The sequence below is a fragment of the Coregonus lavaretus genome (genome assembly GCF_964263955.1).
Source record: "Coregonus lavaretus genome assembly, chromosome: 17".
In the NCBI taxonomy this organism is placed as follows: Eukaryota; Metazoa; Chordata; class Actinopteri; order Salmoniformes; family Salmonidae; genus Coregonus; species Coregonus lavaretus.
The window spans coordinates 14,556,545-14,569,571 of record NC_140004.1 but is presented as its reverse complement, the minus strand read 5'-3'; the positions used below and the strand labels follow the sequence as shown (position 1 = coordinate 14,569,571).

The window sequence follows — 13,027 nt, the reverse complement described above, 5'->3', positions numbered from 1 at the left end:
CACTATCCTTGAGGGGACCTGAAGTGGGGGCATTTTTCCAGTCTCCACAAGGCAAAAGGCTATTTTAGGATTAGGGGTTGGGTTACAATTAGGGTTTGAATTAAGTTTAACGGGTTATGTTTAGGGTTAGAGTTAGGGGTTTGGGGTTAAGTTACGGGTTAGGGTTTAGAGTTGGGGGTTAGTGTTTTGTCCACACAAGGATAGTAAAACAAATGTGTGTGTGCATGTATGTGTGTGTGTGCGAGAGAGAGAGAGAGAGACTGAAGTTGTTTAGCGAGATGTTCTTTTGTCATCTGATCAAAACAGAAAGGAAAATGTTTTAATTGATTAGACTCAATCCACTTCTGTCACCTGCCACCAATTCTAAATCACATTTATCAAACTAAAACACACGTTTGTTTGCAATGACAACAGTGACTCCCTTGACAGCCTAGGCAGGCAGTACAATAGTGTTGATGTCATGAAAAGCATTGCACTATCCTGTCTTTCTGGGTTATTGTGCTGCGTATAGAGGTAAGATCTGGTGTCATGTCAGTTATAATACCATCTATGGCTACTGTCACCTGCCCCAAACTGTCTATCTGAGCTCTATCTTACTCTTGTTAACATGGATGATCAGTTGTAGATAAGGGCCAAACTTTTATCTTCTATCGCTCTTTATAATGAGCCTGTCTAACTCAATATGGTACTTCGCGAGTGTGTTCTATTTCTGTAAAGTGCACAGTACTCATTTGGGTTTTTTCAAAGCACCCTTTTTTCTACCCCTTTCACTGCCCTGACCTAGTGTGTGAAGTTCCCCGCTGACTAGTACGTATGTGCTAAGGTAGACGTCACCTGAGCAGCTGAGGTACTGAGGTCACTAAAGCACTGTATATAAGATGGTGACTCCTCAGCTCCCATCACACTGTATAATGACATGAGTTTCATGTACACTACATGACCAAAAGTAAGTGTTATGGGTGTAAGTGTTATGGGAGGCTTTCCTCTAGATGTTGGAACATTGCTGCAGGGACTTGCTTCCATTCAGCCACAAGAGCATTAGTGAGGTCGGGCACTGATGTTGGGCGATTAGGCCTGGCTCGCAGTCAGCGTTCCAATTCATCCCAAAGGTGTTTGATGGGGTTGAGGTCAGGGCTCTGTGCAGGCCAGTTAAGTTCTTCCACAACGATCTCGACAAACCATTTCTGTATGGACCTCGTTTTGTGCACGGGGGAATTATCATGCTGAAACAGGAAAGGGCCTTCCCCAAACTGTTGCCAAAAAGTTGAAAGCACAGAATCATCTAGAATGTAATTGTATGCTGTAGGTTTAAGAATTTCCTTCACTGGAACTAAGGGACATAGCCCGAACCATGAAAAACAGCCCCAGACCATTATTCCTCCTCCACCAAACTTTGCATTTGAGCAGGTAGCATTCTCCTGGCATCCGCCAAACCAAGATTCGTCCATCGGACTGCCAGATGGTGAAGCGTGATTCATCACTCCAGAGAACGCGTTTCCACTGCTCCAGAGTCCAATGGCAGCGAGCTTTACACCACTCCAGCCGACGTTTGGCTTTGCACATGGTGATCTTAGGCTGTGTGTGGCTGCTTGGCCATGGAAACCTCCCGACGAACAGTTATTGTGCTGACGTTGCTTCCAGAGGCAGTTTGGAACTCGGTAGTGAGTGTTGCAACCGAGGACAGACGATTTCTATGCGCTACGCGCTTCAGCACTCGGCGGTCCCGTTCTGTGAGCTTGTGTGGCCTACCACTTCGCTGCTGAGCCGTTGTTGCTCTTAGACGTTTCCACTTCATAATAATGGCACTTACAGTTGACCGGGGCAGCTCTAGCAGGGCATCATATGACGGTGCCACGTTGAAAGTCACTGAGCTCTTCAGTAAGGCCATTCTTCTGCCAATGTTTGTCTGTGGAGATTGCATGGCGGTGTGCTCAATTTTATACACCTGTCAGCAACGGGTGTGGCTGAAATAGCTAAATATACTTTTGTATATATAGTGTATCTACCTTAAATACCCTATGTAACAGTATGCAAATCTCTACCGATAATCCATCACATCATATTTACAGTATGTATGCTTATTTCATGATAGTCATTTAACTACTGTGTAGAGTATAGTCTATTGACAATATGAAATATTCCTTTTCATGTTCTCTATATTCTTGAATGACTCAATGGGCCGCTGACATACATTTTCACAATACAAAGACTATGACATTGTGTCAGTGGTGAACCAGGAGGGCTTAGTGCAGCAGAATAAAGATAAACTATCGGGGTGAATAGCAGCACCACAAATACACTCATGTGAGTCACATGAAAGTACATTTTTCTGAAAGGAACTATCAATGTCTGTTATATGTGAAACAAATGTTTATAAATGGCTTTGTCTTACAGAGTCATATGTTTTGAGAATAATTGAATGGAAGCTGAGACAATGTCATGGAGGGGCTGTGGTTACTCAAGGCATTCATTTATGTGGTCACACACAAGCATGCACACATAGGTACGTACGCACTTTCTCTCACACACACACACACACACATGCAGAATATACAAGGTGTGCACAGACAAAGATACAAATATACACATACATTATATTAGCAAACAGGTGCAGTTCAAATGATAAAATATCTTTCTTCCTAAAAAGGAATAAGAAGGCGTAATTACATGAACCTGACTGGCACCAAAACTCAGTTAATTCTGTGCTTTCATATCACCTCAGATATGTAGTTACAATAGAAGTATATAACCACATCACTGTCTGCCAAATCTGCAACACAATCCTGGAAACTCTGTGAAAAATCACAAAAGTAGTTTGCACAACGACACTATTAGGGGTGTTAATTGATGCCCACTTCTGCAGTTACATCTGTCGGTGTGGTGTGGGGATAGTGCTTTAGGTAGTGTGTCCTCAACTCATGGAAGCACTGTTGTGCAGAATATATCTGGTGAATACTTTCTTCAGTAGCCTGTATTCTTTTGTATGAGAGGACTGCCCCCCTGTGGCAATGTCTGACCTGCACTATTCAAGACAATTCAAACCAAACCTGCATTGCTGTATCTCCACAGTACTGTAGCTCTTTTTCCCATGGTCAAATAAAATCAAAGAATGAACAATGTAAAAACCTTGTACTACTAACTACTACTACCAAGTAGACTCCCTTTCACGGGTAAACACATTTACTTTTCAGAATAAGAAGTGTTTGTGCACAGGCATGCAGTAATTTGTATAAAGACACTGAACACATTGCTACGGTATTATGAAAACTGACCGTATTATCCAAGGATTATGGCCCATAATACTTATAGTATAACCTCTGACTGTATTCAAATGACATTGATATCAAACATCATTTGCAGTAGGCTACACAGAGTACTTAGGAAAATAGCAATGAATGACTGAAACATTTGTATGTAGCCTACTGCATCTTCTAATCTTTCAAAGACATCTCTGAGACCTTTTCTTAAATGTACAAGGTACAATACAGTCATATGTGACATTATGTCATCAGTTCAAAGATATGACTTTCCCCTAGTACTCTGTTTTCGTACTTTCTTTACAGTGAGTGAGCCAGGTTCAATGGTCGCCATTGGTGTTGGCTAATGGGGATCCTAATCAAATCAAATCCAATCAAATGGTGTGCCCTTTAACCAATTGGACACAGGGTCAACCTAAAGTATTATGGGCTGGACTAAACCTAAAGCATTATGCTCTGGACTAAATTGCATTTGAATCATGACTAATCATAATTTGCCTTAGTCATACACACAATTTAGCCTAACTTATTCCTGGACCACTGTATGGTTAATGTTCATTTTAAAAGCAACGGTTGTTAATCTTAATTTTAAGTAATAGACCAAAGGCATGTTTTAACCATGCAAGGTTCATGAAATCAAATGTGTAGTTATTGCCAAAAAAATGTCTGAATTAAACCTATGCCATGATTTATTTAATCTGGGTTTGGCTAATGGAGGCAAACATTATCTTTAAAACAAGTTTATTTTTTATATTCTAACTAACTCCATAATGATGTGCATGTTGAACTAGTGACCATTTCTTAATACAGAACGGGAAGCCAACACATGAAAGCCTTATGTAAATACAGGGGTGTTACGCTGCATGCTAGAACCTGTGAACTTTGAACAAGAGAGCACAGATTAGTTGTGGCAGCATAGGTTAGGTTACTCCAGCTCAAAGCCACAGCCAGATGACTGCTTTCACTGGGATGTGAAGTGAAGAACTGCTGTTTGGGAGGTTGGCCAAACATCACTTTGGATTTTAGGCTCCTTGCAGACAGATCTTTTTGGTAAGTGTTTATGTGAAGCAACATTTCTAGTTGAAAGTAACAGATTTAAGTAGTGGAATATGGGAATAGTTAAGCCTGCTGTTAAAACAGTTGCTGAGTACCTAGTGTTGAATACATGGCATCATCAGACTTACATTTTCAAATTAACTAATTTTAACTCATATCTACAGTATGTATACAGAGAGCTATAGAAGAGCTATAAACGTATATAGAACTACAAACTTGACTTGATTCAATAGCCTTAATACAACATAAATGTCTAACATGTTCACATCTCAAGAAGCATCCTCCAAACACTTTTGTAGTTCTACAAATCCAAATAAAACTCTGCATCTGTAAAAACGGCTAGCAGGACCATGTAAAAACGGCTAGCTGGAGCTCGTCTGAGCAGTCGGCTGTGAATGCCCTCAACCGCTATTAACACGATGTTGAGGCCCATTACACTTTTAATTGTCAGCACCACAAACACACACATATACACAGCTGCTTCCATTGAAGGTAGTTCTTTACAGGGGCACCACTTTGGTTTTAGAAGTGGGAGGGACATAACCTGGTGGGGGGTCTGGGGGTCCTCCCCCAGAATAGTTTTGGGCATCTAAATTGATTTCCTGCATTTTTACACAATCCAATATGCCATTTCAATTTAGAACAAAAAGTAAGCACAAATGCAGTCATCAAGCTAGGTAAGAGATCACAATTAAATATGTTAAAGTGATTAATAAGACTGAACTAGATCAAAGGTAATTCAATAATAAATATTGTGTTGCACCTTTAACCAATAGCCTAACAAATGAACAACTCTTGAAAAAATTCAGACTTTTGATTGTCTTTATTAAGACATGCTCTATATCAAATTTCAGCCAGACTGACCAGCCAGCCCGAACCGCCTGCACGCCCAACCCCCACCAGTCTAGTCAATAACTCAATTTATCACGTTTCAGGAGAAGACCCAGATGCAGACAGTGTCGAAGAAACAAAAGTTTATTACAAAAACATGGGGCAGGCAATTGACAGGTCAAGGGCAGGCAGAGGTCAGTAATCCAGATCAGAGTCCAAAAGGTACAAAACGGCAGGCAGTCTCAGGGTCAGGGCTGGCAGAGGTCAATAATCCAGGGTGGTGTGACAAGGTACAGAATGGCAGGCAGGCTCAGGGCAGGCAGAATGGTCAAAACTGGGAAAACTAGAAAACAGGCACTTGAAAAAGACAACCGCTGGTAGGCTTGACGAAACAAAATGAACTGGCAACAGACAAACAGAGAACACAGGTATAAATGGGGAAGATGGGTGATACCTGGAGGGGGGTGGAGAGAATCACAAAGACAGGTGAAACAGATCAGGGTGTGACATACAGTGGGGAGAACAAGTATTTGATACACTGCCGATTTTGCAGGTTTTCCTACTGTCACGCCCTGACTCAGAGAACGCTTGTATGTTGAGTCAGGGTGTGTATTTTCCTTGCTGTGTTTGTCCATGTTGTACATTCTAGTATGTATAGATCTATGTTGGCCTGTGTGGTTCCCAATCAGAGGCAGGTGTCACTCGTTGTCTCTGATTGGGGACCATACTTAGGCAGCCTATTGGCACTAGTGGGTTGTGGGATCTTGTTGCGTGAAAGGTATATTGTTTGTGTCTACCTTGGACTTCACGTTTCGTTTCGTTTCTTGTTTTGTCGTTCTGTTTATTAAGTTTAAATAAACATGTATGCATATCACGCTGCGCCTTGGTCCGTCCCGTCTGTAAGCGAACGTGACACCTACTTACAAAGCATGTAGAGGTCTGTAATTTTATCATAGGTACACTTCAACTGTGAGAGATGGAATCTAAAACAAAAATCCAGAAAATCACATTGTATGATTTTTAAGTAATTAATTTGCATTTTATTGCATGACATAAGTATTTGATACATCAGAAAAGCAGAACTTAATATTTGGTACAGAAACCTTTGTTTGCAATTACAGAGATCATACGTTTCCTGTAGGTCTTGACCAGGTTTGCACACACTGCAGCAGGGTTTTTGGCCCACTCCTCCATACAGACCTTCTCCAGATCCTTCAGGTTTCGGGGCTGTCGCTGGGCAATACGGACTTTCAGCTCCCTCCAAAGATTTTCTATTGGGTTCAGGTCTGGAGACTGGCTAGGCCACTCCAGGACCTTGAGATGCTTCTTACGGAGCCACTCCTTAGTTGCCCTGGCTGTGTGTTTCGGGTCGTTGTCATGCTGGAAGACCCAGCCACGACCCATCTTCAATGCTCTTACTGAGGGAAGGAGGTTGTTGGCCAAGATCTCGCGATACATGGCCCCATCCATCCTCCCCTCAATACGGTGCAGTCGTCCTGTCCCCTTTGCAGAAAAGCATCCCCAAAGAATGATGTTTCCACCTCCATGCTTCACAGTTGGGATGGTGTTCTTGGGGTTGTACTCATCCTTCTTCTTCCTCCAAACACGGCGAGTGGAGTTTAGACCAAAAAGCTCTATTTTTGTCTCATCAGACCACATTACCTTCTCCCATTCCTCCTCTGGATCATCCAGATGGTCATTGGCAAACTTCAGATGGGCCTGGACATGCGCTGGCTTGAGCAGGGGGACCTTGCGTGCGCTGCAGGATTTTAATCCATGACGGCGTAGTATGTTACTAATGGTTTTCTTTGAGACTGTGATCCCAGCTCTCTTCAGGTCATTGACCAGGTCCTGCCGTGTAGTTCTGGGCTGATCCCTCACCTTCCTCATGATCATTGATGCCCCACGAGGTGAGATCTTGCATGGAGCCCCAGACCGAGGGTGATTGACCGTCATCTTGAACATCTTCCATTTTCTAATAATTGCGCCAACAGTTGTCCTTCTCACCAAGCTGCTTGCCTATTGTCCTGTAGCCCATCCCAGCCTTGTGCAGGTCTACAATTTTATCCCTGATGTCCTTACACAGCTCTCTGGTCTTGGCCATTGTGGAGAGGTTGGAGTCTGTTTGATTGAGTGTGTGGACAGGTGTCTTTTATACAGGTAACGAGTTCAAACAGGTGCAGTTAATACAGGTAATGAGTGGAGAACAGGAGGGCTTCTTAAAGAAAAACTGACAGGTCTGTGAGAGCTGGAATTCTTACTGGTTGGTAGGTGATCAAATACTTATGTCATGCAATAAAATGCAAATTAACTACTTAAAAATCATACAATGTGATTTTCTGGATTTTTGTTTTAGATTCCGTCTCTCACAGTTGAAGTGTACCTATGATAAAAATTACAGACCTCTACATGCTTTGTAAGTAGGAAAACCTGCAAAATCGGCAGTGTATCAAATACTTGTTCTCCCCACTGTAACTCTCTCCCAACACAAGTTCCTTCCCAGTTCCCACCTTTAATTTTTTTAGTTCCCAAAGGAAAGGTTTGGAAACTAAAAAAAACTAAAAACATACACCTCAAATATACATTAACACACAGAAACAGCAAATCCTCCATCTAATTAATCTCATACGCCATATTAGTACTGTAGAGCTCTTTTTACTTGCACACACTATAGCTGGATTGCCCCATCCTGTCCCTAGGGGTCCACCACCCTGCAGCACCCCAACCCAACACACCCCACTCAACTTTAGGATCTTAGTGAAACATTCATTATTGGTTTCGGATGTGTCAGGCCAAGGCCAGAGTGACAACCCACAGGACGGCAGACCCCCAGAGCCAGGACTGAGCAGCCCAGCAGCTAGGGATTGCCTAAATAGGTATCTCCCCTGACCTGGGCATGTTTTCAATACAGACTCCTTTTGTCGTACTATATTCCATATAAGGCATCCAGATCTTATAAAAGTTGCCCAGTATACCCTTAATCTGGTAATAAATCAAAGCTAGTGATATATAAATTGACATTGTGGGAGCTAGTGATATATAAATTGACCTTCCAATTAATGGCAATGCATTTCTTAGCCGCTATAAATGCTTGGTTACACAGTTACTTCAGATAGCAGTCTCCAGCATCAACATTTCCAAGCAAACAAAAATAGGGAGAAGGAAGAATCTATAGACATGCTGAGATAAAAGAACATACTTATTGGTGTGCCAGAATTCAGTAAGCCTTCACAAGACCATAACATATGCAAATACGTCCACTTTTGTGTTTTACACCTCCAGCAGAGGAATGACATTTCTGAGTGCATGTAATTCAGTTTCAATGGCATATAATACGTTCTATGGATGGTCTTAAACTGCAGTAGTTTATGTCTGAAATGATAAGAACATGACTGGGCATTCAAACTGTGAGAATGTGATTTGAAGGAGTCAGGCGCAGGAGGGTAAATCACAGAATACAGAGTTTATTCCGTAGAACACAGTTACGCTGGATAGTTTAGTTTTGATCTGTTAAGTGAAACAGCAGTTACCTTGCCAGCTATATCAGTCAACTAAAGAGTAGCCAGTTTCTGCTCTGCTTCCCTTTACAACTCAGTGAAAGAGCTCAACACATACACACTGAACTATGCTCAACTCTCCCTTGCTGGTCCAGCCAGCCTTCCAGAAGCTTTGCCTTCACACAGCCCGTCAACCCGCTCTGTTGTGTCCACGTGGTCCTAAATCCAGCGGGCTGAACACTCCAAACAGCCTACCCGACCGCCCTGAGGTGTCCGCATGGTCCTAAAGCACACCAGTCGCCACTTTTTGTATCACATTGTAAAGATAAAACTGGGAGGGACAAAAATGCCATTTCAGAATGTGGGGGAGACATAACCCTGTCCCCAGTGAACGTTGTGCCCCTGGTTCTTTATGTGAGGTAATCCGAATGACTTGGAATCTTATTGGTGTGGTTCTATAAATCAAAGATATGCACACATGTAAACAGTATTAGTTAAGGGTTATAACTATGCAATATACATATGTACATGAATAAATGGCAATACACTTACAACACGTCTATAAAGGGCTATAAACACAGCATCAATATAAACATAAACCTAAACATTAACCTCTTGGAGATAAATTAATTACTTGGATTGACAAAGGGACAAGATTTATGGCACCCTCTCTCTCTCCGGAATGGTATGAGAATCTGCCGGGCTGAGATCTTATCTGATCTGCCCTTGTGCCACAGAGTAGTAAATTACTCTGCGCATGAGCAAACTCTAAAAACCATCTGGGATGACTCCAGTAGTTCGCCCATGGCAGCGCAAAAAACACCTTAACAAAGGCCACTATGGAAAACGCTGCTGTAGCGTGTACATACAAAAAACGATGTTTACTAATACAACAATTAAACAACTTCTGTAAAAATACTTGTGCAACCAATGCAATAATAACACTTATGGCAATACTGAATAATACTACATACGATAAACAATACGCAAAGCAGTATTGGCAACTCTAACATTAAGTAATAGTAACAGCCATAGAGGAGAACATATGGCTGAAACTTATCAAAGTAACTTTAAGTAATTCATGGTACTTACCTATTATTACATCGAATGTAAAACCTTCAATAAAGAGACGTTGTTGGAGTAACTTCCATCCACTACAGAGTCTGACCCTTACATAACATGAGCATGAAGCCTGGTCCAGATGTAGAGAGAACTTGCACACCTTTATAGTAATGTGCCTGAAGGATTGAGTCAATTTGGGAATGACTGGTACAATTGTGATAGCATTGGAAGACTTCATAGCAATAAACAGTGTCTCTACGTTTTCAATTGTCGGTTGCTTATTTATTTACATGTAGGTGTAAAGGTTTTTTATTATCTTTTTGATTCATGTAAGCAGTACACTGCGTTTGTGTTTCAGTAAAGGTTCTGTAAGTCTACTGTAATTTACTGGCTTCTGTGCTGCCAGTAATTTATTGTAAATGTACAGCAACCTACTGGCTACTGTGCTGCCAGTAAATTATTGTAAAAATTACAGGAAATGTTTTACAGTGTACATGTAATACACTTTGTTCAGGTATCAGTACTCTTGTTGATTTGTGCCAGTACTGTTGGTCTAAGTCTGCTTCTGGTGGAACACCTAGGCTAATTCTCTCTGTGAAGATCAATAATGTACTGTATTATTCATTTGTTAATCAGGTATATTCAAGTAAATTATACTGAATAAAAATATAAACGCAACATGCAACAATTTCAATGGTTATACTGAGTTACAGTTCATATAAGGAAATCACTCAATTGAAATAAATAAATTAGGCCCTAATCTATGGATTTCACATGACTGGGCAGGGGAGCACCAATGGGTTGGCTTGGGATGGCATAGGCCAGGGCCAGCCAATCACAATGAGTTTTTCCCCACAAAAGGGCTTTATTACAGACATAAATACTCCTCAGCATGCCAATTGCACGCTCTCTTAAAACTTGAGACATCTGTGGCATTGTGTTGTGTGACAAAACTGCACATTTTAGTGGCCTTTTATTGTCCCCAGCACAAGGTGCACCTGTGTAATCACCAACACATTACATGTTGCGTTTATATATTTTTTCAGTACAAGCTAATCACTACAATATAAGAGGGTTTACAAATAATTACATTTTTCGCTGTAATTTCGAGTAATTTTGAAAGAATTGATGTGTTTGAGAATAACAGGCAACCAACTAGAACCTATTTTATAGGAAATAAGAGATGTAGTTTATCTTTAACTAACTACTCTTCCCTTGTATCTTCTATCAAAGGATTCACCTTAGAATGCATCAACCAGCCCTGGTCACGGTTGCTGTGCTGCTCTTCTCTCTGACCACTGTCTATGGGGGGAAGGTGCTGGTCTTCCCATTGGATGGAAGCCACTGGGTGAACATGAAAGTCATCGTCGAAGAACTGCACTCCAGAGGCCATAGCATCACAGTGATTCGTCCATCCGCCAACTGGTACATCAAGGAGAAGTCCCCTCATTACTCGTGTATCACCATCCCTGCATCTGGTGGAGGAATTGATGAGAAGATCTTTAGTTCATTTGTGACCAGATTACTGCAGATCAAAAGGGAGGGTGGAGGTTTCTGGTCTCGTATGAGTCTGGAGCTTGAGGTGGGGAAGCAGTTCTATGAGTCAAACAAGGATTTGATTGAGATGATGACTATGATATTTGAAGATGCCGAGCTAATTCAATCGTTCCATGATGCAAACTATGATCTGGTTCTGACGGATCCTGCCACTGGTGCGGGCACATTACTGGCACACCGCCTTGGTCTTCCTCTTGTCTTCAATGTCAGATGGACAATCCAGGGCGAGGGTCACTTTGCCATTGCTCCCTCACCTCTCTCATATGTCCCAGTACCAGGAGCAATGTTGACGGACAAAATGACTTTTCAGGAGAGAGTCATAAATATTCTGTTTTATCTTTTTACAAGGGTTCAAATGGCATACGTCACAGACCTTAACTACATTCCGTTTGTCCGTCTTTACTTTGGCCCTGATGTTCACTACATGTCATTGCTCCAGGCAGCAGACATCTGGCTCATGAGGAATGACTTCACCTTTGAGTTTCCTCGTCCCACCATGCCAAACGTGGTCTACATGGGTGGCTTCCAGTGCAAGCCCTCCAAGCCGCTTCCCCAGGACATGGAGGACTTTGTCCAGAGCTCCGGGGACCATGGGGTCATCATGATGTCCCTGGGGACCTTGGTGGGACAACTTCCTGAGGACATCGCTGAGGACATCGCCACTGCTTTCGCCCAACTGCCTCAGAGGGTTATCTGGAGGCACACTGGAAAGAGACCCGCCTCCCTGGGTAACAACACCTTACTGGTGGACTGGTTCCCCCAGAACGACCTCCTGGGACACCCCAAGACCCAAGCCTTCGTCGCCCACGGAGGCACCAACGGAGTCCAGGAGGCCATCTACCACGGTGTCCCCATAGTCGGCCTCCCGTTGATGTTTGACCAGCAGGATAACCTCAACAGGATGAGGGCTAAGGGAGTGGCTAAGATAGTGGACATCGCCTCCGTAGACAAAGACATCTTCCTGGAGGCAGTGAAAGCTGTTCTCTATGAGCCGTCCTACAGGAAGGCAATGCAGAGGCTCTCCAGGCTGCACAGGGACCAGCCTATGAAGCCACTGGACCGCGCCATGTTCTGGATCGAGTTTGTCATGAGGAACAAAGGAGCGGCACATCTGAGGACAGAGTCCTACAAGATGTCTTGGTTCACCTACCACTCTGTGGACGTCATAGCCACGCTATTGGCCATTGTGTTGCTCATAATACTGGTTAGCACTTTTGTTGTAAGGTTTTTGTGGCGTAAGGTGTTTTGTTGGAGGAAAGTGAAACATGAATGATATAGATGTGTTTTGAGGTGTTATTGAATATTGATATATTATTAAATTATCAATAAATATATAATTAATCAAATATTGTAATTATTATTTGCTGATATTCTTCTAAAACCATCCTTTCAGCAACATCAAGAAGGCCATAATAATTTATGCTGGTATTTGAAACAATACAGTAGGTTATTTTTGGTAATATACAGTACCAGTCAAAAGTTTGGACACACCTACTCATTCAAGTACATTGTAGAATAATAGTGAAGACATCAAAACTATGAAATAACACATATGGAATCATGTAGTAACCAAAAAAGAGTTAAACAAATATATTTTATATTTGAGATTCTTCAAATAGCCACCCTTTGCCTTGATGACAGCTTTGCACACTCTTGGCATTCTCTCAACAAGCTTCACCTGGAATGCTTTTCCAATAGACTTGAAGGAGTTCCCACATATGCTGAGCACTTGTTGGCTGCTTTTCCTTCACTCTGCCATCCGACTCA

The 13,027-nt window shown here is 42.2% G+C and overlaps 1 protein-coding gene across 1 annotated transcript; it reads left to right on the top strand.

Annotated features, from left to right (window-relative positions):
* Positions 1 to 4,183: 4,183 nt before the first annotated feature.
* LOC311144620 (UDP-glucuronosyltransferase 2A2-like) lies at positions 4,184 to 12,600 on the top strand. The gene is made up of 2 exons (XM_084180664.1): positions 4,184 to 4,307; positions 10,937 to 12,600. Exon 2 carries the CDS (start codon positions 10,950 to 10,952, stop codon positions 12,531 to 12,533), a length of 1,584 nt encoding a protein of 527 aa, XP_084036790.1. The 5' UTR covers positions 4,184 to 4,307; positions 10,937 to 10,949; the 3' UTR covers positions 12,534 to 12,600.
* Positions 12,601 to 13,027: the final 427 nt, after the last annotated feature.